At 37.1% G+C, this 26,443-nt stretch overlaps 2 protein-coding genes across 15 annotated transcripts; both read left to right on the top strand.

Moving 5' to 3' along the window:
- Window positions 1-218: 218 nt before the first annotated feature.
- On the top strand, window positions 219-21,172 carry LOC131364734 (UDP-glucuronosyltransferase 2A2-like). 14 transcript variants are annotated; one of them, XR_009206516.1, is made up of 5 exons: window positions 219-539; window positions 1,694-1,761; window positions 1,843-1,910; window positions 9,887-10,900; window positions 11,209-11,690. XR_009206516.1 is itself a non-coding variant. In XM_058408025.1 (4 exons), the coding sequence occupies exon 4, from the start codon at window positions 19,416-19,418 to the stop codon at window positions 20,994-20,996; it is 1,581 nt and encodes a 526-aa protein (XP_058264008.1). In that variant the 5' UTR covers window positions 251-539; window positions 1,694-1,761; window positions 3,866-3,979; window positions 19,403-19,415; the 3' UTR covers window positions 20,997-21,172. The 14 variants fall into 14 exon arrangements, 4 of the variants coding, with proteins under 4 accessions (XP_058264008.1, XP_058264009.1, XP_058264007.1 ...); XR_009206512.1 differs by adding an exon at window positions 3,866-3,979 and having other exon boundaries at window positions 9,887-11,690; XR_009206518.1 differs by lacking the exon at window positions 9,887-10,900 and having other exon boundaries at window positions 11,209-11,689.
- A 1,191-nt stretch (window positions 21,173-22,363) lies between these two features.
- LOC131364736 (UDP-glucuronosyltransferase 2A2-like) lies at window positions 22,364-26,443 on the top strand. Its single transcript, XM_058408027.1, has 2 exons — window positions 22,364-22,500; window positions 24,737-26,443. Exon 2 carries the CDS (start codon window positions 24,750-24,752, stop codon window positions 26,328-26,330), a length of 1,581 nt encoding a protein of 526 aa, XP_058264010.1. The 5' UTR covers window positions 22,364-22,500; window positions 24,737-24,749; the 3' UTR covers window positions 26,331-26,443.

Genomic DNA, 26,443 nt, shown 5'->3' with positions numbered 1-26,443 from the left:
ATTACAACATCTGCTACTGCTGCTATTACAACAACTGCTACTGCTGCTATTACAACATCTGCTACTGCTGCTATTACAACATCTGCTACTGCTGCTATTACAACATCTGCTACTGCTGCTATTACAACATCTGCTACTGCTGCTATTACAACATCTGCTACTGCTGCTATTACAACATCTGCTACTGCTGCTATTACAACATCTGCTACTGCTGCTATTACAAAAGCTACTGTAGCCCTGATTGGTTATGTACTGCTAAAAAGAGACAGATAAATATTGCCCCCATTTAAAAAATTTTTTTAAACTAAGTAAAGATTGACTTTGGGGAAAATAAGGTAACTACTGTGACACTGGTTGATAAGACTGTGCATGTATCTTTAAGACTGCTATTCTTCTTAAACCTAGCTTCACCAGCGGAGGCACCCTAAGTGGTACACTAGGCTGACAATTAGGCGTGGACGCTAGTAGAGTGGAGGAGTTCAGGTGTACACGCGAAGGAGAGTGCTCCTAATTTAAGTTTTGTTCACATATTTTTACAGGTAAGCTGGTGATAATTATTCTTTAAGCAATGTACAACAGTATTATGTTTCCATACAACTGTAGTTTGTACTCGAGTTAGTCTGAAATGTCGAACTTGGTGATAATTAGAGTGTTCGCGTCTAAATCGGCAAACAATGGCACTAATAATCTGGGTAAAAGGTCATAAATTTCGGCGGGTGTAAAATAAGAAACCAGTGCTAAAAAATACCATATTTTTATGGTATTATAATATAATACTCATTTCCCACATTCAAAAGAAAGTGGGAAATGAGTGAATCAATGCTTGAGAACATGAATGAGCTGTGTGTGGTGTTAAGGGAGCTAGGCATAAGAGCACATGTGTGGATAGGCTTATGATCACCCTGCTGACATGCTAAATTTATCTAGCATCATTCTTTCAGCCATTAGATTTAACTAGCATTTTGTGATGTTTAGTCAATGAGAATTCGAGTAAGACTCAGTGTTAAAAATGCATGTGTTATCCATTTAGTGAGAATGTGATTGTTAAAATACAGTAACATGTTGAGTTAAAAGCAAGTTCATGCAATAATCAGTTAATAAGCATAGTTCAGATTGGGTTAAGGTTGTGGCTAAATGATTAAAGTAATGATTAAAAGAATAGTAAGGCAAATTCATACAGTTATCGATGCTGAGGGAATGTTACGGAAGCCCAGAGAGGCCATGTGATATTATTATTTTTGCTTTTGTTTCCTCGTGATCACGACTTAATTTTCTCGTGATCTCGAAATAACAAAAGTTTTTTTCTCGTGATCACGACTTAATTTTCTCGTGATCACGACTTAATTTTCTCGTGATCTCGAAATAACAAAAGTTTTTTTCTTGTGATCATGACATAATCAGAATCGCGGTGAAGTTTGATATTCGGACATTAGTTAGACATTCGGAAGCGGTAGTGTAGGGACCGTCGACAAATTTCTGTATGACTGAAATGTGGTACTTGTTACTTAACTGACTACGTTCCCCAGTTATTCTAATTTCTTCTTAAATATACATATGGCATGCGGCATTGCAAACAGCATTTGTTTATTTATAAATAAAAATTGAATTAATTGATAGTATTAATTATGTATCATGTGAATTAATTTGCTATTATTAATTTATTTTTTAATTAAAAAAACTGTTTCTTCAATAGCTTCTAGGTCATGTGACCCTGTGACCCCAAACTAGTACTAAAATAATCTACTTGGACACCTCCACAAGGTACACCTCTTTGTTATTCCAAAAATGTCTTCTTTTATTTTTATTTTTATTAAAAAAAAAAAAACACTATTTCTTCAATAGCTTCTAGGTCATGTGACCCTGTGACCCAAAACTAGTACTAAAATAATCTACTTGGACACCTCCACAAGGTACACTTCTTCTTATCCCAAAAAATGTCTTCACTGATTTTTATTCATTTGTTTATTTTCTTCATTTGTTTAACTCCTTTCTTATGTAAATAAACAAGTCATTTTTATCATGATTACACACCTTTTTTTATTGTTATTACACAATAGTCTTCTTAAACTCAAGCAGCATTTCCATATTTTTTTCTGGCTGTTTGAAGCTGCAAAGTGCCACACTGGACCTGTTATATACATACACATATATATATATATATATATACACTATATTGCCAAAAGTATTCGCTCACCTGCCTTGACTCGCATATGAACTTAAGTGACATCCCATTCCTAATCCATAGGGTTCAATATGACGTCGGTCCACCCTTTGCAGCTATAACAGCTTCAACTCTTCTGGGAAGGCTGTCCACAAGGTTTAGGAGTGTGTTTATGGGAATTTTTGACCATTCTTCCAGAAGCGCATTTGTGAGGACACACACTGATGTTGGACGAGAAGGCCTGGCTCTCAGTCTCCGCTCTAATTCATCCCAAAGGTGTTCTATCGGGTTGAGGTCAGGACTCTGTGCAGGCCAGTCAAGTTCATTCACACCAGACTCTGTCATCCATGTCTTTATGGACCTTGCTTTGGTCACTGGTGCACAGTCATGTTGGAAGAGGAAGGGGCTAGCTCCAAACTGTTCCCACAAAGTTGGGAGCATGGAATTGTCCAAAATGTCTTGGTATGCTGAAGCATTCAGAGTTCCTTTCACTGGAACTAAGGGGCCAAGCCCAGCTCCTGAAAAACAACCCCACACCATAATCCCCCCTCCACCAAACTTTACACTTGGCACAATGCAGTCAGACAAGTACCGTTCTCCTGGCAACCGCCAAACCCAGACTCGTCCATCAGATTGCCAGATGGAGAAGCGTGATTCGTCACTCCAGAGAACGCGTCTCCACTGCTCTAGAGTCCAGTGGCGGCGTGCTTTACACCACTGAATCTGAGGCTTTGGATTGCACTTGGTGATGTATGGCTTGGATGCAGCTGCTCGGCCATGGAAACCCATTCCATGAAGCTCTCTGCACACTGTTCTTGAGCTAATCTGAAGGCCACATGAAGTTTGGAGGTCTGTAGCGATTGACTCTGCAGAAAGTTGGCGACCTCTTCGCACTATGCGCCTCAGCATCCGCTGACCCCGCTCCGTCAGTTTACGTGGCCTACCACTTCGTGGCCGAGTTGCTGTCGTTCCCAAACACTTCCACGTTCTTATAATACAGCTGACAGTTGACTGTGGAATATATAGGAGCGAGGAAATTTCACGACTGGATTTGTTGCACAGGTGGCATCCTATCACAGTTCCACGCTGGAATTCACTGAGCTCCTGAGAGCGACCCATTCTTTCACAAATGTTTGTAAAAACAGTCTGCATGCCTAGGTGCTTGATTTTATACACCTGTGGCCATGGAAGTGATTGGAACACCTGATTCTGATTATTTGGATGGGTGAGCGAATACTTTTGGCAATATAGTGTATATATATATATATATATATATATATATATATATATATATATATATATATATATACACTTATATTACACACACACACACATAGACATATATACACACATATACAGTGTCTCACAAAAGTAAGCACACTCCTCACATTTTTGTAAATATTTTATTAAATCTTTTCATGTGAAAACACTGAAGAAATGACACTCTGCTACAATGTAAAGTAGTGAGTGTACAGCCTGTATAACAGTGTTAATTTTCCTGTCCCTTCAAAATAACTCAACACACAGCCATTAATGTCTGTAATGTAACCGCTGGCAACAAACGTGAGTACACCCCTAAGTGGAAATGTCCAAATTGGGCCCAATTAGCCATTTACCCTCCCCGGTGTCATGTGACTTGTTAGTGTTACAAGGTCGCAGGTGTGTTAAATTTGGTGTTTTTGCTCTCACACTGGTCCCTGGAAGTTCAACATAGCACATCCTGGCAAAGAACTCTCTGAGGATCTGAAAAAAAGAATTGTTGCTCTACATGAAGATGGCCTAGGCTATAAGAAGATCCTGAAACTGAGCTGCAGCACGGTGGGCAAGACCATACAGCGATTTGTATCCTAGTAGATTTGTACCCTAGTAGATTGATTTGTACCCTAGTAGAGCGATTTGTACCCTAATAGAGTGGAGGCGTTCAACACGTGATGAGTGAGTTCAGGTGTACACGCGAAAGAGAGTGCTCCTAATTTAAGTTTTGTTCACATATTTTTACAGAAATAAATGTGCTGCCCCAAGGATGAGCCCCACCTCATTCTTAAAAGTGTAACACTACCACTACTGCTACTGCTACTGCTATAATTACAACAACTACTACTACTTCTACTAGTATTGCTGCTGCTACTACTGCTACTACTATTACTACTACTGTTACTACTATTACTACTACTGTTACTACTATTACAACTACTACTACTGTTGCTGCTGCTGCTACTACTACTACTACCACTACAATAATTACAACTACTACTGCAACTACTATCACCACCACTACTACTACTACTTTAATTACTACAACTACTACTACCACTGTTGCTGCTGCTATTACAACAACTACTACTACTACTATAATTACAACAACTACTATTACTACTACTATAATTACAACTACTACTACTACCACTACTATAATTACAACAACTACTACCACTACTATAATTACAACAACTACTACTACTACTACTATAATTACAACAACTACTACTACTACTACTACTACCACTACTATAATTACAACAACTACTACTACCACTACTATAATTACAACAACTACTACCACTACTATAATTACAACAACTACTACTACTACTACTATAATTACAACAACTACTACTACTACTACTACTACTACCACTACTATAATTACAACAACTACTACTACTTCTACTAGTATTGCTGCTGCTACTACTGCTACTACTATTAGTACTACTGTTACTACTATTACTACTACTGCTACTACTATTACAACTACTACTACTGTTGCTGCTGCTGCTACTACTACTACTACCACTACAATAATTACAACTACTACTGCAACTACTATCACCACCACTACTACTACTACTACTTTAATTACTACAACTACTACTACCACTGTTGCTGCTGCTATTACAACAACTACTACTACTACTATAATTACAACAACTACTATTACTACTACTATAATTACAACTACTACTACTACCACTACTATAATTACAACAACTACTACTACTACTATAATTACAACAACTACTACTACTACTACCTATACTATAATTACAACAACTACTACTACTTCTACTAGTATTGCTGCTGCTACTACTGCTACTACTATTACTACTACTGCTACTACTATTACAACTACTACTACTGTTGCTGCTGCTGCTACTACTACTACTACTACCACTACAATAATTACAACTACTACTGCAACTACTATGACCACCACTACTACTACTACTACTACTACTACTACTTTAATTACTACAGCTACTACTACCACTGTTGCTGCTGCTATTACAACAACTACTACTACTACTATAATTACAACTACTACTACTACTACCACTACTATAATTACAACAACTAGTACTACTACTATAATTACAACAACTACTACTACTACCACCACTACTATAATTACAACTACTACTACTACTATAATTACAACAACAACTACTACTACTATAATTACAACTACTACTACTACTATAATTACAACAACAACTACTACTACTATAATTACAACTACTACTACTAGAATTACAACTACTACTACTACTATAATTACAACAACTACTACTACTACCACCACTACTAGAATTACAACTACTACTACTACTACTATAATTACAACAACTACTACTACTACTACCACTACTATAATTACAACAACTACTACTACTACTATAATCACAACTACTACTACTACTATAATTACAACAACAACTACTACTACTACCACCACTACTATAATTACAACTACTACTACTACTACTATAATTACAACTACTACTACTACTACTACTATAATTACAACAACTACTACTACTACTATAATCACAACTACTACTACTACTATAATTACAACAACAACTACTACTACTACCACCACTACTATAATTACAACTACTACTACTACTACTATAATTACAACTACTACTACCACTACTATAATTACAACTACTACTACTACTACCACCACTACTATAATTACAACTACTACTACTACTACTATAATTACAACAACTACTACTACCACTACTAGAATTACAACACCAACTACTACTACTACCACTACAATAATTACAACAACTACTACTACTACTACCACTACTATAATTACAACTACTACTACTACTACTATAATTACAACTACTACTACTATAATTACAACTACTACTACTACTACTATAATTACAACAACTACTACTACCACTACTAGAATTACAACACCAACTACTACTACTACCACTACAATAATTACAACTACTACTACTACTACCACCACTACTATAATTACAACTACTACTACTACTATAATTACAACTACTACTACTACTACTACTACTATAATTACAAGAACAACAACTACTACTACTACTACTACTATAATTACAACAACTACTACTACCACTACTATAATTACAACTACTACTACTACTACCACCACTACTGTAATTACAACTACTACCACTACTATAATTACAACAACAACAACTACTACTACTACTACTACTATAATTACAACAACTACTACTACCACTACTATGATTACAACAACAACAACTACTACTACTATAATTACAACAACTACTACTACCACTACTATAATTACAACAACTACTACTACTACTACTACTATAATTACAAGAACAACTACTACTACTACTATAATTACAACAACTACTACTACTACTACTACTATAATTACAACTACTACCACCACTACTATAATTACAACAACTACTACTACTACCACCACTACTATAATTACAACAACTACTACTACTACCACCAATACTATAATTACAACAACTACTACTACTACCACCACTACTATAATTACAACAACTACTACTACTACCACCACTACTATAATTACAACTACTACTACTACTTTAATTACAACAACTACTACTGCTGCTGCTATTACAACAGCTACTACGACTTTAATTACAACAGCTACTACTACTAGTACTACCCTTACTATAATTACAACTACTATTGTTGTTGCTGCTAGTACTACTACAACTACTGCTAAGATGGATTCTAAGTCTGTATTTAAGGCAAAGTCGCAACTTGTACTCCTTTGCCTACAACCTGTAATAACCACCAAAAAGCCTTCTTAACTTATCATATTGACGTAGTTTTCTCAATTACCAGTTCCATAAAGACATGGATGAGCGAGTTTGGTGTGGAGGAACTTGACTGGCCTGCACAGAGTCCTGACCTCAACCCAATAGAACACCTTTGGGATGAATTAGAGCGGAGACTGTGAGCCAGGCTGCTTCGTCCAACATCAGTGCCTGACCTCACAAATGCGCTTCTAGTGGAACACACTCCTAAACCTCATGGAAAACCTTCACAGAAAATTTAAAGCTGTTACATCTGCAAAGGACAGGCCAACTCCATATTACATTCATGTGCATGTAAAGGGAGATGTCCCAGTTTTGACCTGGTTCAGTCTCCACTTTAATTCATCCCAAAGGAGTTCTATCAGGTTGAGGTCAGGACTCTGTGCAGGCCAATCAAGTTTCTCCACACCAAACTCACTCATCCATGTCTTTATGGACCTTGTTTTGTGTACTGGTGTGTAGTCATGTTGGAACAGGAAGGGGTCATCCCCAAACTGTTCCCACAAAGTTGGGAGCATAAAATTGTCCAAAATGTCTTGGTATCAAGCTGAAGCATTAAGAGTTCCTTTCACTGGAACTAAGGGGCCGAGCCCAACCCTTGAAAAACAACACCTGAATTAAATGATTATGAGGGGTGTCCCAAAATAATATATACAGTGAGGGAAACAATTTTCATCCCCTGCTGATTTTGTACGTTTGCCCACTGACAAAGAAATGATCAGTCTGTAATTTTAATGGTAGGTGTATTTGAACAGTGAGAGACAGAATAACAACAAAAAATCCAGAAAAATGCATTTCAGAAAAGTTCTACATTGATTTGCATTTTAATGAGTGAAATAAGTATTTGATCCCCTATCAATCAGAAAGATTTCTGGCTCCCAGGTGTCTTTTATACAGGTAGCGAGCTGAGATTACAGTAGGAGCACTCTCGGGGAGTACTCTTAATCCCAGCTCGTTACCTGTATGAAACCCACCTGTCCACAGAAGGAAGCAATCAATCAGATTCCAAACTCTCCATCATGGCCAAGACCAAAGAGCTGTCCATGGATGTCAGGGACAAGGTTGTAGACCTACACAAGGCTGGAATGAGCTACAAGACCATCGCCAAGCAGCTTGGTGAGAAGGTGACAACAGTTGGTACGATTATTCCCAAATAGAAGAAACACAAAAGGACTGTCAATCTTCCTCGGTCTGGGGCTCCATGCAAGATCTCACCTCATGGAGTTTCAATGATCATGAGAACGGCGAGGAATCAGCCCAGAATTACACTGGAGGATTTTGTCAGTGATCTCAAGGCAGCTGGGCCCATAGTCACCAAGAAAACAATTGGTTACACACTACACCGTGAAAGACTGAAATCCAGTAGCACCCGCAAGGTCCACCTGCTAAAGAAAGCACATGTACAGGCTCATCTGAAGTTTGCCAGTGAACATCTGAATGATTCAGAGGAGAACTGAGTGAAAGTGTTGTGGTCAAATGAGACCAAAATCCAGCTCTTTGGCATCAACTCAACTCGCCATGTTTGGAGGAGGAGGAATGCTGCCTAGAAGACTCCAAGAAGACCATCCCTACCATCAAACATGGAGGTGGAAACATTATGCTTTGGGGGTGTTTTTCTGCTAAGAGGACAGGACAATGGCACCGCATCAGAGGGACGATGGACGGAGCCATGTACTGTCAAATCTTCCCTCAGCCAGGGCATTGAAAATGGGTCGTGGATGGATATTCCAGCCTGACAATGACCCAAAACACACGGCCAAGGCAACAAAGGAGTGGTTCAAAAAGAAGCACATTAAGGTCCTGTAGTGGCCTAGCCAGTCTCCAGACCTTAATCCCATAGAAAATCTGTGGAGGGAGCTGAAGGGTCAGCCACGAAACCTTAATGACTTGGAGAGGATCTGCAAAGAGGAGTGGGCCCAAATTCCTTGAGATGTGAGATGTGTGCAAACCTGGTGGCCAGCTACAAGAAATGTCTGACGTCTGTGATTGCCAACAAGGGTTTGCCACCAAGTATTAAGTCATGTTTTGCAAAGGGGTCAAATACTTATTTCACTCAATAAAATGTAAATCAATGTATAACTTTTCTGAAATGTGTTTTTCCGGATTTTTTGTTGTTATTCTGTCTCTCACTGTTCAGATAAACCTACCATTAAAATTACAGACTGATCATTTCTTTGTCAGTGGGCAAAGGTACAAAATCAGCAGGGGATCAAATATTTTTTTCCCTCACTGTAGTGTAAGAAAAAGCAAATCTTGCTGGTTGCCTAGAATTTCAGTGTTATGTGAAAATCCCTGAGGAAATGAATACAGTTGTGTATGTAGGTGAAAAGCCTATGTGAATGCATGTATATTAGAAGTATAAACCGTAACTCTGAACATAATGTCCAAAGATCATGTTCTAGTACTAAAAATGGTGAAACTTCTGATATGCTTTACAGCTATAAGGCCATTCAGTTCATTCTGATATCTGAATGATAAATGGTTATGTATTTTTTTAAGATTTCTTATCTGACTCCTTTTTTTCATACTTGTGTTATGTAGTTAATATGAACTGATGAAGGCTGCTCATGTGCTTGTTGTGCTTGTCTCTGGTCCACTGTAGACTGGATTACTGTAACTCTCTACTGGCAGATCTTCCTCTGAATGAAATTTGTCCTCTGTAAATGATCCAACATGCAGCTGCACGACGACTTTTCAACCTGTCTAAGTTCTCACACACCACAACACTCCTGCGCTCCCTCCACTGGCTTCCAGTAGCTTCAGGCATCAGATTCAAAACACTGACTCTTGTCTACAAAGCCAAGAATGGACCAGCTCCCTCTTACCTAAAAGCTCTTATTACCCCTCGCACTGCGCCACGCTCTCTCTGATCTACTAGCACTGCTTGACTAGTCCCACCATCTCTCAGGGTAAGAGGTGGGTATACATCTAGGTTCTTCTTTGTTCTGGCACCGAGGTGGTGGAATAAACTTCCCCAAGATCTTCAAACACCAGAAGAAGACCTACATCTTCCTGAAACACTTAAACTAGCTTATTTTCCCTGTTTGTTTTATGAATTGTTGTATGTTGTAAAAGAAAAAAAAAGTTTTTAGATGTCCTAAGTCTGTTGCCTATTGAACCAGTGTTAATGTATTCACTGACAAAGACTTCAAAGCACTTTTGTACGTCCCTCTGGATAAGAGCGTCTGCCTAATGCCAGAAATGTAAATGTAAATGAATGAAAATCATAATCACGCAATTGCCATTTTGTTCTCAGATCTTGAAATTATTTTATTTTCTTCATTTCCATCAAAGTAATGATAATAATCATAATTTAGACGTATAAACATATACATGCTTTGGGTGAACTTTCTGTAGATTCAATTTCATAACCATTTATCATTTGGATAACAGAATGAAAAGAATGGCCTTATAGCTGTGAAGTATATCGGAGGTTTCACCCTTTCTAGTACTAGAACATGATCTTTGGACTGTTTGTACTTCTTATATATGTGCATTCACATGAGCTTTTCACCTACATACATATATTCAAACAGTGTGGTCTGGGTTTACTTCCTGAAGGATTTTCACACAATACTGTAGTTCTGTGCAACCAGCAAGATTTTATTTTATTTAGGTAAGTAACTCTAACTCTCCTTATTTCTCCTGTTTCCGCAGTAAAAACATCCAATGAAGTAAATTTGTATTTATACTACTACTACTACTGCCACTATTGCTGCTACTACTACTACTACTACTTCTACTACTACTACTACTAATTACAACAACTGCTGCTACTACTACTACTGCTGCTATTACAACAGCTACTAGTACTACTGCTACTATTGCTGCTGCTACTACTACTACTACTTTAATTACAACAATTGCTACTACTACTACTACTACTACTTTAAATCCCAACAATGGACTCTTCTCTCTGTTGAGGTCAGGGAAACGTTTCCGTTCCTTGAAGGGGAACACAGAGAGAATGAGGAGGAGCTTCTTCCTGCAGGCCATTCGGGCCCTCAACCAGTACACCTAGGATCTGGACTCTCTGGTCTTACCCCTACACAACATAACATAACATTCTGCCTCAGCTGATTGTTGCACATGCTAATATTGCACTACTCTGTACACACAATAACACTCACTGTACATCTTCTCTGTCCATCTTTGTGTGCACACTGCACTGTCACTTTACTCCCTGTTACACTGGACATTATATTTTGCCTTATATACACTTCTACAATATATTTATATATTTATCTTACATATGCACACTGTACATACTATATTCTTTTGCAACACCATTTCAATGTTGACCATTTTATTTACATATATTCATATACTGTATCTTCTGTACATTATAGAGTCTACACATATATTTATTTATATTGTTTTATTTTTCACATATACTATACATATACTATATTGTACTATATATATATATATATATATACATATATATTTTTTGTTTTTGCTTTTATATTTTTACATTTTTATATTTGTTATATATACATACATAGACATATATTTGCATATGCATATCTGACAGTTGATTTTCAAGTTGTTGTTTTTTTACCATTTAAATTTTTTTCTCTGTTTCTTAACTATATCCCCTAACTTTCATGTCCAAACATTTTCTTTTTTACTCTTTCCTCTTTTATGTAAGATAGTCGTAAAAAGCATTTCACTACATGTCGTACTGTGTATGATTTCGTATGTGACAAATAAAATTTGAATTTGAATTACAACTGCTACTACTACTACTTTAATTATAACAACTGCTACTACTACTGCTGCTATTATAACAACTGCTACTACTACTACTTTAATTATAACAACTGCTACTACTACTGCTGCTATTACAACTGGTACTACTACTACTTTAATTATAACAACTGCTACTACTACTGCTGCTATTACAACTGGTACTACTACTACTTTAATTATAACAACTGCTACTACTACTGCTGCTATTACAACAACTGCTACTACTACTACTGTTATTACAACAACTGCTACTACTACTACTTTAATTATAACAACTGCTACTACTACTGCTGCTATTACAACTGCTACTACTACTACTTTAATTATAACAACTGCTACTACTACTGCTGCTATTACAACAACTGCTACTACTACTGCTGCTATTACAACAACTGCTACTACTACTACTTTAATTATAACAACTGCTACTACTACTGCTGCTATTACAACAACTGCTACTACTACTACTTTAATTATAACAACTGCTACTACTACTGCTGCTATTACAACAACTGCTACTACTACTACTGTTAGTACAACAACTGCTACTACTACTACTTTAATTATAACAACTGCTACTACTACTGCTGCTATTACAACAACTGTTACTACTACTACTTTAATTATAACAACTGCTACTACTACTGCTGCTATTATAACAACTGCTACTACTACTACTTTAATTATAACATCTGCTACTACTACTGCTGCTATTACAACAACTGCTACTACTACTACTTTAATTATAACAACTGCTACTACTACTACTTTAATTATAACAACTGCTACTACTGCTGCTGCTATTACAACAACTGCTACTACTACTGCTGCTATTATAACAACTGCTACTACTACTACTGCTGCTATTATAACAACTGCTACTACTGCTGCTGCTATTATAACAACTGCTACTACTACTACTGCTGCTATTATAACAACTGCTACTACTACTACTGCTGCTATTATAACAACTGCTACTACTACTACTGCTGCTATTATAACAACTGCTACTACTACTGCTGCTATTACAACAACTGCTACTACTACTACTGCTGCTATTACAACAACTGCTACTACTACTACTGCTGCTATTATAACAACTGCTACTACTACTACTGCTGCTATTATAACAACTGCTACTACTGCTGCTGCTATTACAACAACTGCTACTACTACTACTGCTGCTATTATAACAACTGCTACTACTGCTGCTGCTATTACAACAACTGCTACTACTACTACTGCTGCTATTACAACAACTGCTACTACTACTACTGGTGCTATTACAACAACTGATACTACTACTACTGCTGCTATTATAACAACTGCTACTACTACTACTGCTGCTATTATAACAACTGCTACTACTACTGCTGCTATTACAACAACTGCTACTACTACTACTGCTGCTATTATAACAACTGCTACTACTACTGCTGCTGCTATTATAACAACTGCTACTACTACTACTGCTGCTATTATAACAACTGCTACTACTACTGCTGCTGCTATTACAACAACTGCTACTACTACTACTGCTGCTATTATAACAACTGCTACCACTGCTGCTGCTATTACAACAACTGCTACTACTACTACTGCTGCTATTATAACAACTGCTACTACTACTACTGCTGCTATTATAACAACTGCTACCACTGCTGCTGCTATTACAACAACTGCTACTACTACTACTGCTGCTATTACAACAACTGCTACTACTACTACTGCTGCTATTATAACAACTGCTACCACTGCTGCTGCTATTACAACAACTGCTACTACTACTACTGCTGCTATTACAACAACTGCTACTACTACTACTACTGCTATTATAACAACTGCTACCACTGCTGCTGCTATTATAACAACTGCTACTACTACTACTGCTGCTATTATAACAATTGCTACTACTACTACTGCTGCTATTATAACAACTGCTACTACTACTACTGCTGCTATTATAACAACTGCTACTACTACTACTGCTGCTATTATAACAACTGCTACCACTGCTGCTGCTATTATAACAACTGCTACTACTACTACTGCTGCTATTATAACAATTGCTACTACTACTACTGCTGCTATTATAACAACTGCTACTACTACTACTGCTGCTATTATAACAACTGCTACTACTACTACTGCTGCTATTATAACAACTGCTACTACTACTACTGCTGCTATTATAACAATTGCTACTACTACTACTGCTGCTATTATAACAACTGCTACTACTACTACTGCTGCTATTATAACAACTGCTACTACTACTACTGCTGCTATTATAACAACTGCTACCACTGCTGCTGCTATTATAACAACTGCTACTACTACTACTGCTGCTATTATAACAATTGCTACTACTACTACTGCTGCTATTATAACAACTGCTACTACTACTACTGCTGCTATTATAACAACTGCTACTACTACTACTGCTGCTATTATAACAACTGCTACTACTGCTGCTGCTATTATAACAACTGCTACTACTACTACTGCTGCTATTATAACAGCTGCTACTACTACTACTGCTGCTATTATAACAACTGCTACTACTACTGCTGCTATTACAACAACTGCTACTACTACTACTGCTGCTATTATAACAACTGCTACTACTGCTGCTGCTATTACAACAACTGCTACTACTACTACTGCTGCTATTATAACAACTGCTACTACTACTACTTTAATTATAACAACTGCTACTACTACTACTGCTGCTATTACAACAACTGCTACTACTACTACTGCTGCTATTATAACAACTGCTACTACTACTGCTGCTATTACAACAACTGCTACTACTACTACTGCTGCTATTACAACAACTGCTACTACTACTGCTGCTATTATAACAACTGCTACTACTACTACTGCTGCTATTATAACAACTGCTACTACTACTACTGCTGCTATTATAACAACTGCTACTACTGCTGCTGCTATTACAACAACTGCTACTACTACTACTGCTGCTATTATAACAACTGCTACTACTGCTGCTGCTATTACAACAACTGCTACTACTACTACTGCTGCTATTATAACAACTGCTACTACTGCTGCTGCTATTACAACAACTGCTACTACTACTACTGCTGCTATTATAACAACTGCTACCACTGCTGCTGCTATTACAACAACTGCTACTACTACTACTGCTGCTATTATAACAACTGCTACTACTACTACTGCTGCTATTATAACAACTGCTACTACTACTACTTTAATTATAACAACTGCTATTACTACTACTGCTGCTATTATAACAACTGCTACTACTGCTGCTGCTATTATAACAACTGCTACTACTACTACTGCTGCTATTATAACAACTGCTACTACTGCTGCTGCTATTATAACAACTGCTACTACTAAAACTGCTGCTATTATAACCACTGCTACTACTACTACTGCTGCTATTATAACAACTGCTACTACTGCTGCTGCTATTATAACAACTGCTACTACTACTACTGCTGCTATTATAACAACTGCTACTACTACTACTGCTGCTATTATAACAACTGCTACTACTGCTGCTGCTATTATAACAACTGCTACTACTACTACTGCTGCTATTATAACAACTGCTACTACTACTACTGCTGCTATTATAACAACTGCTACTACTGCTGCTGCTATTATAACAACTGCTACTACTAAAACTGCTGCTATTATAACAACTGCTACTACTACTACTGCTGCTATTATAACAACTGCTACTACTGCTGCTGCTATTATAACAACTGCTACTACTACTACTGCTGCTATTATAACAACTGCTACTACTACTACTGCTGCTATTATAACAACTGCTACTACTGCTGCTGCTATTATAACAACTGCTACTACTACTACTGCTGCTATTATAACAACTGCTACTACTACTACTGCTGCTATTATAACAACTGCTACTACTGCTGCTGCTATTACAACAACTGCTACTACTACTACTGCTGCTATTATAACAACTGCTACTACTGCTGCTGCTATTACAACAACTGCTACTACTACTACTGCTGCTATTATAACAACTGCTACTACTGCTGCTGCTATTACAACAACTGCTACTACTACTACTGCTGCTATTATAACAACTGCTACCACTGCTGCTGCTATTACAACAACTGCTACTACTACTACTGCTGCTATTATAACAACTGCTACTACTACTACTGCTGCTATTATAACAACTGCTACTACTACTACTTTAATTATAACAACTGCTACTACTACTACTGCTGCTATTATAACAACTGCTACTACTACTACTGCTGCTATTATAACAACTGCTACTACTACTACTGCTGCTATTATAACAACTGCTACTACTACTACTTTAATTATAACAACTGCTACTACTACTACTGCTGCTATTATAACAACTGCTACTACTATTACTGCTGCTATTATAACAACTGCTACTACTACTACTTTAATTATAACAACTGCTACTACTACTACTTTAATTATAACAACTGCTACTACTACTGCTGCTGCTGGTATTACAAAAGCTACTACTATAATTTCAACTACTACTACTACTACTTCTACTAGTATTGCTGCTGCTGCTACTACTATTACTACTACTGCCACTATTGCTGCTACTACTACTACTACTTCTACTACTACTACTACTAATTACAACAACTGCTACTACTACTACTGCTGCTATTACAACAGCTACTAGTACTACTGCTACTATTGCTGCTGCTACTACTACTAATACTACTTTAATTACTTATTTAATTAAATTATTAAATTTGTCACTGACAAATTATTAAATTAAATTACTTTAATTAATTACTTAATTAACAACTGCTACTACTACTACTGCTGCTATTACAACAACTGCTACTACTACTACTACTACTTTAATTACAACAACTGCTACTACTACTGCTGCTATTACAACAACTGCTACTACTACTACTACTACTACTTTAATTACAACAACTGCTACTACTACAGCTGCTGCTATTACAAAAGCTACTGCTACTACTATAATTTCAACAACTACTACTGCTACTACTTCTACTAGTATTGCTGCTGCTATTACAACAGCTACTACTACTACTTTAATTACAACAGCTACTACTACTGTTGCTGCTGCTACTACTAGTACTACTACTACCACTACTATAATTACAACTACTACTACTACTGTTGCTGCTGCTACTACTACTACTACTACTACTACCATTACTATAATTACAACTACTACTACCACTACTATAATTACAACAACTACTACTACTACTACTACCACTACTATAATTACAACAATTACTACTACTACTACTACTACCACTACTATAATTACAATAATTACTACTACTACTACTACCACTACTATAATTACAACAATTACTCCTACTACCACTACTATAATTACAACAATTACTCCTACTACCACTACTATAATTACAACAATTACTACTACTACTACTACCACTACTATAATTACAACAATTACTCCTACTACCACTACTATAATTACAACAATTACTACTACTACTACTACTACTACTATAATTACAACAATTACTACTACTACTACTACCACTACTATAATTACAACAATTACTTCTACTACTACTACCACTACTATAATTACAACAATTACTACTACTACTACTACCACTACTATAATTACAACAATTACTTCTACTACTACTACCACTACTATAATTACAACAATTACTTCTACTACTACTACCACTACTATAATTACAACAATTACTACTACTACTACTACCACTACTATAATTACAACAATTACTTCTACTACTACTACCACTACTATAATTACAACAATTACTACTACTACTACTACCACTACTATAATTACAACAATTACTTCTACTACTACTACCACTACTATAATTACAACAATTACTACTACTACTACTACCACTACTATAATTACAACAATTACTACTACTACTACTACTACCACTACTATAATTACAACAATTACTACTACTACTACTACCACTACTATAATTACAACAATTATTCTACTACTACTACCACTACTATAATTACAACAATTACTACTACTACTACTACTACTACTACCACTACTATAATTACAATTACTACTACTACTACTACCACTACTATAATTACAACAATTACTACTACTACTACTACCACTACTATAATTACAACAATTACTACTACTACCACTACTATAATTACAACAATTACTACTACTACTACTACCACTACTATAATTACAACAATTACTACTACTACCACTACTATAATTACAACAATTACTTCTACTACTACTACCACTACTATAATTACAACAATTACTACTACTACTACTACTACCACTACTATAATTACAACAATTACTACTACTACTACTACCACTACTATAATTACAACAATTACTACTACTACTACTACCACTACTATAATTACAACAATTACTACTACTACTACTACCACTACTATAATTACAACAACTACTACTACTACTTTGATTACAACAACTACTACTAATACTGTTGCTGCTGCAAGTACTACTACTACTACTAATACTACCACTACCATAACTACAACAACTACTACTACTATAATTACAACAACTACTACTACTACTACTACTACTATAATTACAACTACTACTACTACTACTACTATAATTACAACAACTACTACTACCACTACTATAATTACAACTACTACTACTACTTTAATTACAACAGTTAGTACTACTACTACTACTACTTTTCACTAGGTATAAAAAACTTCAACTGAAAATCCCCTTTGCTAAACAAAGCTAGAAGTGTCTGGCTCATTACTGTGTTTATGAATTAAGCTGCATTGGAGTAAGCAAAAGATTCAGGATTAAAACATTAATGCTGTAGTAGGTTTTATATGTTGGGGACTGACTGACTCAATGCCAATGTAATTCCTATTACTTTTACGTATTAACATTTGTTTTTTCCCAGTCTACTCATTTTCTTTGTCTGTTACATTACAGGATTATCTCTGAATGGCAAGATGTGAAGTTTATATTTTTATTTATATACAGTATACAGTATTGTACAAAAGCATCATTTTTGCTGTGTTTCCCTGCAAAAGTGAAAAGTAAAACGTTTCTTATTATAATATATATATATATATATATATATATATATATATATATATATATATATATATGTACATATATATATATATTTCTGTGTAGAAACACTTAATTCTCCTTTATTTTAAAAGTGCCTCTGCTTTACAGCATTTCTTTTGCACAGTACTGTATAAAAATTGCATGTTTATATTTTCCTTTTAAAAATCATTGTATAAAAATAAAGCATATTGATCTTTTCTTCCGTAGGTTGTGAAGGAAGATGTATCACTCAACGCTTCTCACAATTTTGTTCCTGTTGTCTGTTCCATGTGGGGTCTATTCTGGTAACATTTTGGTATTTCCAGTTGATGGAAGCCACTGGATTAATATGAAAGTTCTCATTACAGAACTACACTCAAAAGGCCACAACATCACAGTGATTCGCAGTTCAAGCAATCTGTACATTAAAGAAGAGTCACCCTACTACAAATGCATCACTGTAGATGTGGGTGCACTTGATGATGACTTTTTTGCCAATTTTGTGTCTCATTTGCTACAACTAGTGCGACCACACCAAAAATCCACATGGGGCAAAATCATGATTTTAATGGAGGGCTTGAAAAAGTTCTCAGAGTTTCATGAGAAAATTTGCAACATGACTTCCAAGATATTTGAAAATGAGACCATGATGAAGTCTTTGCAGCAGACTAAATTTGATATGGTTTTAGCTGACCCTGCTATGGGAGGTGGTGTGTTACTAGCACACAAACTTGGCCTCCCTCTGGTGTTCAATGTTCGCTGGACGATGCTTGGAGAGGGCCATTTTGCCATTGCTCCCTCTCCTCTGTCTTATGTACCTGTTCCTGGAGCAGAGCTAACAGACAAAATGACTTTTACTCAAAGAGTCATAAATGTGTTGACTTACTTCTTCACATACTATCAACAAATTAAGCATTCTGTTCAACCTTACCAGGCTTTTTGTCAGAAATACTTTGGACCTGATGTGGATTATTTTTCCCTTCTTCAGAATGCAGATATTTGGCTCATGAGAAATGACTTTACTTTTGAATTTCCACGACCCACAATGCCAAATGTGGTCTATATGGGAGGCTTCCAGTGCAAGCCCTCCAAGCCACTTCCTGATGATCTAGAAAAGTTTGTCCAGAGTTCAGGGAAACATGGGGTCATCATAATGTCTTTGGGAACTCTTTTTGGACAACTTGATGTAAACCTTGCAGATGAGATAGCAGCTGCCTTTGCCCAACTGCCTCAGAAAGTCATTTGGAGACACACTGGACCTCGGCCTTCTACCCTTGGCAATAACACATTACTAGTGGACTGGATGCCACAGAATGACCTACTTGGACACACCAAGACTAAGGTCTTTGTAGCCCATGGAGGAACCAATGGTGTTCAGGAGGCTATCTATCATGGCGTACCCATTTTAGGCCTGCCTATAGCATTCGATCAACCTGATAACCTGTCAAGGATGAGAGAAAAGGGAACAGCTCGAGTCCTGGATATTTCTGAGTTGGACAGATCGGTATTTTTAGAGGCATTAAAGGAGATGCTGTATAATCCATCTTACAGAGAGAAGATGCAGAAGTTGTCTCGACTGCATCATGACCAGCCCATAAAACCTCTTGACCGTGCGGTCTTCTGGATTGAATATGTCATAAGGAATGGCGGTGCTCCTCACTTACGCACACAGTCATTCAGGATGTCCTGGATTACCTATCACTCTGTGGATGTAATGCTCACATTGCTGGGAGCTCTGCTGATTAGTGGCTGGCTAACATTTTTGTTGCTGAGATGTCTTTGTTTTAAAGTAATCTTTAATGAGAAAATCAAACCTGAATGATATATTTGCTCATTCGTAGACAGCAGGTGAAAGGTTTAATTATGTACACATGTATGGGTTAAATTTAGCATGAACTATGTAAATTTTCACCTCTTTATCAATCTTGATTATTAAACAAATTTGTAAACATTGTTGTTCTCATGCTTCATATATTGTTAAAGCTATACAACCTCTAATGTTATAAAGCAGAAAATTTAGCCTGCTGTAATAAAGGAATAGTGAAAAATATAACCACTGGAGGCAATTTCATGACACATCCACTGAATCCCATTAAGCTGAGCTCAACCAAATTAAGCCGGATTTTAAGTATGTATTTGAGGCAAAGTTGCAACTTGCATTCCCTAGCCTACAACCAGTAATAACCACGAAAAAGCCTCCTTAACTTATCAACTTGACGTAGTTACCTCAATTGCCAGTTCCCTTCTCATTAATACAGTGACATCAAATTGACAAGATCCCATTTTCTACTTCTAAATGAGTTATTAACACACAGACACAGTGCTTTGTTAATGTTAGTGTTTTAACAAGTCTGTTCACTCCTTGCTACTTGCTACTCACCATCATCTGCTGTTGTTCCTGTGCTGTAATTTTAGTTGAACATTTTGTGTGAATGCTCAGTAAAATAGAACAGCACAGATCGCCACTCAGTACTGTAACTGTAAAAGTGCAGCTTTTTATGATCTGAAAACAAACAAAAGGTACATTTTAGTGGCTTTGGTGTTGGCATTATTACAGTTGAAACAGTATCTCTGAACATAAGTAAAAGCAAATCTTGCTGGTTGCCTAGAATTTCAGTATTATGTAACAAAAAATCTTTCAGGAAATGAATACAGCTATGTTGGAATTTTTGTAAGTAGGTGAAAAGCCAACGCAAATGCATGTATATAAGAAGTATAAACAGTAGCTACTTACAGATACCATAATAATAGCCGCTTACAGATGACGTAAAATGTTTAATAAGGTGCGAATCATGATGCATATTCTAAGAATGCTTGAAATGAATTTACTTTTAAACAAATGTGCTATTAATAAGCTTTAACAATGCTGTTTATTTTCCATGCCAGTCTGGAATATGGTTGATGTGGTTGAAAAGTAACTTGAGCTCACATCTTTAAATGTCTAGCTTAAACAATGTTTTATTTCCTTCATTTCCATCACACTAATGACAACAATCATCATTTAGATGTATGAAAATATACATGCTTTGGATGAACTTTGGGTAGATGAGAAATCTTAAAGAAATTCGCAAGCATTTATCGTTTGCGTAACAGAATGAACTGAATGGCCTTATAGCTCTAAAGCATATCAGATGTTTCACCCTTTCTAGTACTAGAACATGATCTTTGGACGTTCAGAGTTACTGTTTATACTTCTTATACACGTGCATTCACATGGGCCTTTCACCTACATGCACACATTCGAAAAGTGTGGTCTGTGCTCAATTTCTGGAGGATTTTTACACAATACTATAGTTCTGCAACCAGCAAGATTTGCTTTTATTTAGGTAAGTAACTCTTACTCTTCTAATTTCTCCTGTTTCTGCCGTAAAAACATCCAATGAAGTAAATCTGTATTTATACTACTACTACTACTGCCACTATTGCTGCTACTACTACTTCTACTACTACTACTAATAATAATAATTACAACAACTGCTACTACTACTACTGCTGCTGTTACAACGGCTACTAGCACTACTGCTACTATTGCTGCTACTACTACTACAACTTTAATTACAACTGCTACTACTACTGCTGCTGCTATTACAACAACTGCTACTACTACTACTTTAATTACAACAACTGCTACTACTACTACTGCTGCTATTACAAAAGCTACCACTACTGCTACTACCACTACAATAATTACAACAACTACTACTACTACTGCTACTACTACTACTACTATCACCACCACCACTACTACTACTACTACTACTTTAATTATAACAACTACTACTACTATTATAATTACAACTACTACTGTTGCTGCTGCTACTACTACTACTACCATTACTATAATTACAACTAATAGTACTACTACCACTACTATAACTACTACTGTTGCTTCTGCTACTACTACTACTACTACCATTACTATAATTACAACTACTAGTACTACTACCACTACTATAACTACTACTGTTGCTTCTGCTACTACTACTACTACTACTACTACTTTTCACTAGGTATAAAAACTTCAATTGAAAATCTCCTCTGCTAAACAAAGCTAGAAGTGTCTGGCTCATTACTGTGTTTATGAATTAAGCTGTATATATATATATATATATATATATATATATATATATATATATATATTGCCAAAAGTATTCGCTCACCCATCCAAATAATCAGAATCAGGTGTTCCAATCACTTCCAAGGCCACAGGTGTATAAAATCAAGCGCCTAGGCATGCAGACTGTTTTTACAAACATTTGTGAAAGAATGGGTCACTCTCAGGAGCTCAGTGAATTCCAGCGTGGAACTGTGATAGGATGCCACCTGTGCAACAAATCCAGTCGTGAAATTTCCTCGCTCCTAAATATTCCACAGTCAACTGTCAGCTGTATTATAAGAACGTGGAAGTGTTTGGGAACAACAGCAACTCAGCCATGAAGTGGTAGGCCACGTAAACTGACGGAGCGGGGTCAGCGGATGCTGAGGCGCATAGTGCGAAGAGGTCGCCAACTTTCTGCAGAGTCAATCGCTACAGACCTCCAAACTTCATGTGGCCTTCAGATTAGCTCAAGAACAGTGCGCAGAGAGCTTCATGGAATGGGTTTCCATGGCCGAGCAGCTGCATCCAAGCCATACATCACCAAGTGCAATGCAAAGCGTCGGATGCAGTGGTGTAAAGCACGCCGCCACTGGACTCTAGAGCAGTGGAGACACGTTCTCTGGAGTGACGAATCGCGCTTCTCCATCTGGCAATCTGATGGATGAGTCTGGGTTTGGTGGTTGCCAGGAGAATGGTACTTGTCTGACTGCATTGTGCCAAGTGTAAAGTTTGGTGGAGGGGGGATTATGGGGTGGGGTTGTTTTTCAGGAGCTGGGCTTGGCCCCTTAGTTCCAGTGAAAGGAACTCTGAATGCTTCAGCATACCAAGACATTTTGGACAATTCCATGCTCCCAACTTTGTGGGAACAGTTTGGAGCTGGCCCCTTCCTCTTCCAACATGACTGTGCACCAGTGCACAAAGCAAGGTCCATAAAGACATGGATGACAGTCTGGTGTGGATGAACTTGACTGGCCTGCACAGAGTCCTGACCTCAACCCGATAGAACACCTTTGGGATGAATTAGAGCAGAGACTGAGATCCAGGCCTTCTCGTCCAACATCAGTGTGTGACCTCACAAATGCGCTTCTGGAAGAATGGTCAAAAATTCCCATGAACACACTCCTAAACCTTGTGGACAGCCTTCCCAGAAGAGTTGAAGCTGTTATAGCTGCAAAGGGTGGACCGACGTCATATTGAACCCTATGGAGTAGGAATGGGATGTCACTTAAGTTCATACGCGAGTCAAGGCAGGTGAGCGAATACTTTTGGCAATATAGTGTATGTATATATATATATATATATATATAATTTCTGTGTAGAAACACTTAATTCTCCTTTATTTTGATAGTGCCTCTGCTTTACAGCATTTCTTTTGCACAGTACTGTATAAAAATTGCATGTTTATATTTTCCTTTTAAAAATCATTGTATAAAAATAAAGCATATTGATCTTTTCTTCCGTAGGTTGTGAAGGAAGATGTATCACTCAACGCTTCTCACAATTTTGTTCCTGTTGTCTGTTCCATGTGGGGTCTATTCTGGTAACATTTTGGTATTTCCAGTTGATGGAAGCCACTGGATTAATATGAAAGTTCTCATTACAGAACTACATTCAAAAGGCCACAACATCACAGTGATTCACAGTTCAAACAGTAGGTACATTAAAGAAGAGTCACCCTACTACAAATACATCACTGTAGATGTGGGTGCACTTGATGATGACTTTTTTGCCAATTTTGTGTCTCATTTGCTACAACTAGTGCGACCACACCAAAAATCCACATGGGGTAAAATCATGATTTTAATGGAGGGCTTGAAAAAGTTCTCAGAGTTTCATGAGAAAATTTGCAACATGACTTCCAAGATATTTGAAAATGAGACCATGATGAAGTCTTTGCAGCAGGCTAAATTTGATATGGTTTTAGCTGACCCTGCTATGGGAGGTGGTGTGTTACTAGCACACAAACTTGGCCTCCCTCTGGTGTTCAATGTTCGCTGGACGATGCTTGGAGAGGGCCATTTTGCCATTGCTCCCTCTCCTCTGTCTTATGTACCTGTTCCTGGAGCAGAGCTAACAGACAAGATGACTTTTACTCAAAGAGTCATAAATGTGTTGACTTACTTCATCACTTACTATCAACAAATTAAGCATTCTGTTCAACCTTACCAGGCTTTTTGTCAGAAATACTTTGGACCTGATGTGGATTATTTTTCCCTTCTTCAGAATGCAGATATTTGGCTCATGAGAAATGACTTTACTTTTGAATTTCCACGACCCACAATGCCAAATGTGGTCTATATGGGTGGCTTCCAGTGCAAGCCCTCCAAGCCACTTCCTGATGATCTAGAAAAGTTTGTCCAGAGTTCAGGGAAACATGGGGTCATCATAATGTCTTTGGGAACTTTTTTTGGACAACTTGATGTGAACCTTGCAGATGAGATAGCAGCTGCCTTTGCCCAACTGCCTCAGAAAGTCATTTGGAGACACACTGGACCTCGGCCTTCTACCCTTGGCAATAACACATTACTAGTGGACTGGATGCCACAGAATAACCTACTTGGACACACCAAGACTAAGGTCTTTGTAGCCCATGGAGGAACCAATGGTGTTCAGGAGGCTATCTATCATGGCGTACCCATTTTAGGCCTGCCTATAGCATTCGATCAACCTGATAACCTGTCAAGGATGAGAGAAAAGGGAACAGCTCGAGTCCTGGATATTTCTGAGTTGGACAGATCGGTATTTTTAGAGGCATTAAAGGAGATGCTGTATAATCCATCTTACAGAGAGAAGATGCAGAAGTTGTCTCGACTGCATCATGACCAGCCCATAAAACCTCTTGACCGTGCGGTCTTCTGGATTGAATATGTCATAAGGAATGGCGGTGCTCCTCACTTACGCACACAGTCATTCAGGATGTCCTGGATTACCTATCACTCTGTGGATGTCATGCTCACATTGCTGGGAGCTCTGCTGATTAGTGGCTGGCTAACATTTTTGTTGCTGAGATGTCTTTGCTTTAAAGTAATCTTTAATAAGAAAATCAAACCTGAATGATATATTTGCTCATTCGTAGACAGCAGGTGAAAGGTTTAATTATGTACATATGTATGGGTTAAATTTAGCATGAACTATGTAAATTTTCACCTCTTTATCGATCTTGATTATTA

Source organism: Hemibagrus wyckioides, linkage group LG14 (assembly GCF_019097595.1).
Source record: "Hemibagrus wyckioides isolate EC202008001 linkage group LG14, SWU_Hwy_1.0, whole genome shotgun sequence".
NCBI classification, from domain to species: domain Eukaryota; kingdom Metazoa; phylum Chordata; class Actinopteri; order Siluriformes; family Bagridae; genus Hemibagrus; species Hemibagrus wyckioides.
This window is presented reverse-complemented; position numbering and strand designations above follow the sequence as displayed.